General features: G+C 31.6%; 1 protein-coding gene across 1 annotated transcript; it reads left to right on the top strand.

Annotated features, from left to right (window-relative positions):
• Positions 1-740: 740 nt before the first annotated feature.
• LOC126676448 (uncharacterized) lies at positions 741-2668 on the top strand. Its single transcript, XM_050370657.1, has 4 exons — positions 741-1188; positions 1361-1398; positions 1790-1857; positions 1964-2668. Exons 1-4 carry the CDS (start codon positions 976-978, stop codon positions 2545-2547), a joined length of 903 nt encoding a protein of 300 aa, XP_050226614.1. The 5' UTR covers positions 741-975; the 3' UTR covers positions 2548-2668.
• Positions 2669-2888: the final 220 nt, after the last annotated feature.

The raw sequence follows: 2888 nt of genomic DNA on the forward strand, positions 1-2888 counted from the left end.
AACCAGTAATTTAATATTATGAATTATAGGAAGATAATTTAGATGTTTAGTATTTTAAAAGTTAAAGATGCAACACATCTCTAAAATATTAATGAAAAAGTATGTGTATTTCAATGAACTTCAATTTCTAAAACTAAATTTATAAAATAGATATAAATAATATTTTAATAAAATATAAATCAAATTAGTTTCAATAAGCAATTTATTTCAACACTATAATTTTAAGAGTCTAATTGCATTGAATTAAAAAATTTAATTTAAATATATAAATTTTCTCAACACCAAGAATATTATAAGTATTTTAAAAAATGTGATTAATATTATACATATGAAAAATAAATTTAATATTGAATATTATTAAACTTTAAATTATTTTAAATATAATAATAGTAGTTTTATTTTAAATAAATTATTTTTACTATTCATAATATTACAAGAAATTTCTTTCATATATATAAACTAATTTTAAATAATATGTATTAAATATTTTATTTTCAAATTAATATGCTATAAGAAAAGATATTTTTTTAATAAAATTAGATATTCATATTTTTCTTAGCTTATAATTTTTTTAACCGAACTAGAGTTTAAAGTTTTTTTATATATATATATATATATTCATCAACATTAAATTAAATTATGGGTCAACTTTTATATATATATAATATTTAATTATTTATATAATGCCTCATTTGTCCTTTTTCATTACCAATGGATAAAGAAAAGGAAAATAGTATGACCGGTGCAACAAAAAAGAGTTAGAGAGAGAGAGACAGAAGCCAAAATGCATAGAAATGAAATGAGCTTTTAAAAACATAAATTTTCTTTCTTTAATATTTGTTCTTGGTCTTGTAGTATTATTATTATTTTTTTGTTGGCTTCTTTCTAATTTCTTGCACTCTCCTCTCTCAAATCTCACCCATCTTTTTAAGTCTTTATTTCTTTTTAATCGGCACTACTTGTAAATTTGTACTGATGAGGATCAGGCAAAGAAAAACACCATTTCCTCTATCATCTCTATCCCCAGGCCCACTACTTCCTCTTTCAGATCCCAACTCAACCGGACCATCGCCGATTCAGCAACTTCAAGAAGACGACGATGATGGTAAGGATCAACATAAGCATCCCCCGGCCGGTGGTTCTCAAGATTCTTCGTATTATGGGTTCTTGAAGAGAGAAGAAAAGAAGGTGAGTTTGACTTACTTTTTTTCTTTTCTTGATTAAATTTGTGTGGTTGGTGGTGCAATTGGGTTTCATTTTCAGCATTTTCTTGGATCTAACTTTATGGCTATATTATTTATTTTGCACCCACCACAGTTACATTCTGATCTTGTGAATTTTCTTGAAATTTTTACTGTAGGTATTGCTGCAGGAAGAGAAGCTGAGTAATGATATAAGGTAAGAAAAATCGAATTCTTTGATGAAATCTTGGAGTGAAAAAAAAAGGGTGAATATTAAGGAAGGGAGACCCATACATTTTAATCTTATCCAAGAAAAGAAATAAAAAGTAGTGTTAGTGGAAATACTGTTCAGGTGTTTTTATATGAACTTTGGCTACCCACCATACCATACTATATACAACTAATTAATATTTTTATTACGATTTTCTCAATTTTGGTTAGCTAACTAAACACTAATTATGTATACATAATGTTTACCGGGTGCACGTTAGCATGGGGACGCTGGTCCCCCATTCAGAATATATTGCACATATCCATATCATAGCTAGCTCATCACTCTTTAATTTTATTGTGGCTATGGATATGTTTCGGGTTTGGTTTGTTTTTAGGGGAGGGAATTTCTTCATGGGTGCACCAATTATGGGTTTTCAAGAATCATCAACTTCTTCCCATCAAGGTAAAAATATTATCATACGTGTATATGTTCAAGAAAATATTGTAACGTTTCAAGAAAATAGAAATTACTGAATGAAGTTATATTTTGTGATGCACTCGGTATGTAGCGGATGGGACATTGTGTGAGGGAGAGGAAGCAATATTAATGGAGAATGATAAGCAAATGATGAAAACGAAAATGAAGACGATCAAGAAATGCATGAAGCCGAATCCGAGCATGAAAAAGAGGGTGAGAGGAGGTCAAGTAATGGAGGGATCGCGGTGCAGTCGAGTGAACGGTAGAGGGTGGAGATGTTGCCAGCAAACACTCGTAGGGTACTCTCTTTGCGACCATCATTTAGGTAAAGGAAGGCTTAGAAGTATGACTAGTGTGCGAAGTCGATCTGTATCTAATAGTACTGCACCGCCAAAGAAGAGCGAGTCCCGGCCTTTATTGAGCTGCATTTCTGCTTCATTAATGTCAGCCGTGGAGGAAGATGAAAAGGATATACTACTGTTGGATAATAAAGTTAAATTACATGGTAATGAAGAAGATTTATCGTTCACGAAGAAAAAGCCGAAGCTAGGTATGGTGAAGGCTCGATCAATGAGCAGCTTGTTGGGCCAAGCTGCAGATGGTAGTCATGGAATTCAATTGGTAGAAAATGATTATGAGCTGACCAGCCGCTGGACGAAGACAGAAAATGTTTAGATTTAAGGTTTTTTTAAAGTGCATGGCTAGTGTAATTGTTGTAACTTGTAAGCTCTTGTTTATGTTTTGAAACTCTTGATGAATGTATAAGATGGGAAATATAATCAATGTTATTAATGTATCTCTGTATCTTATTGTTTTGTGCCTACGGGGAATCAAAATGGACGCATCATATCGGAGATACACTCTCGAGAATGTGTAGAGCAATCGTGAAGTTTGTTGAGGATTCCTTTACCTTTGAAGAAAAGAGAAATGGCCGTATACATGCACCTATCTTATGAACATAAATATGACATATGAGTGAAGTAACCAGGTGGTGTGGCCTAGGGTGGGAGCTCTTG

This window comes from Mercurialis annua, linkage group LG4 (genome assembly GCF_937616625.2).
Source record: "Mercurialis annua linkage group LG4, ddMerAnnu1.2, whole genome shotgun sequence".
NCBI lineage: Eukaryota > Viridiplantae > Streptophyta > Magnoliopsida > Malpighiales > Euphorbiaceae > Mercurialis > Mercurialis annua.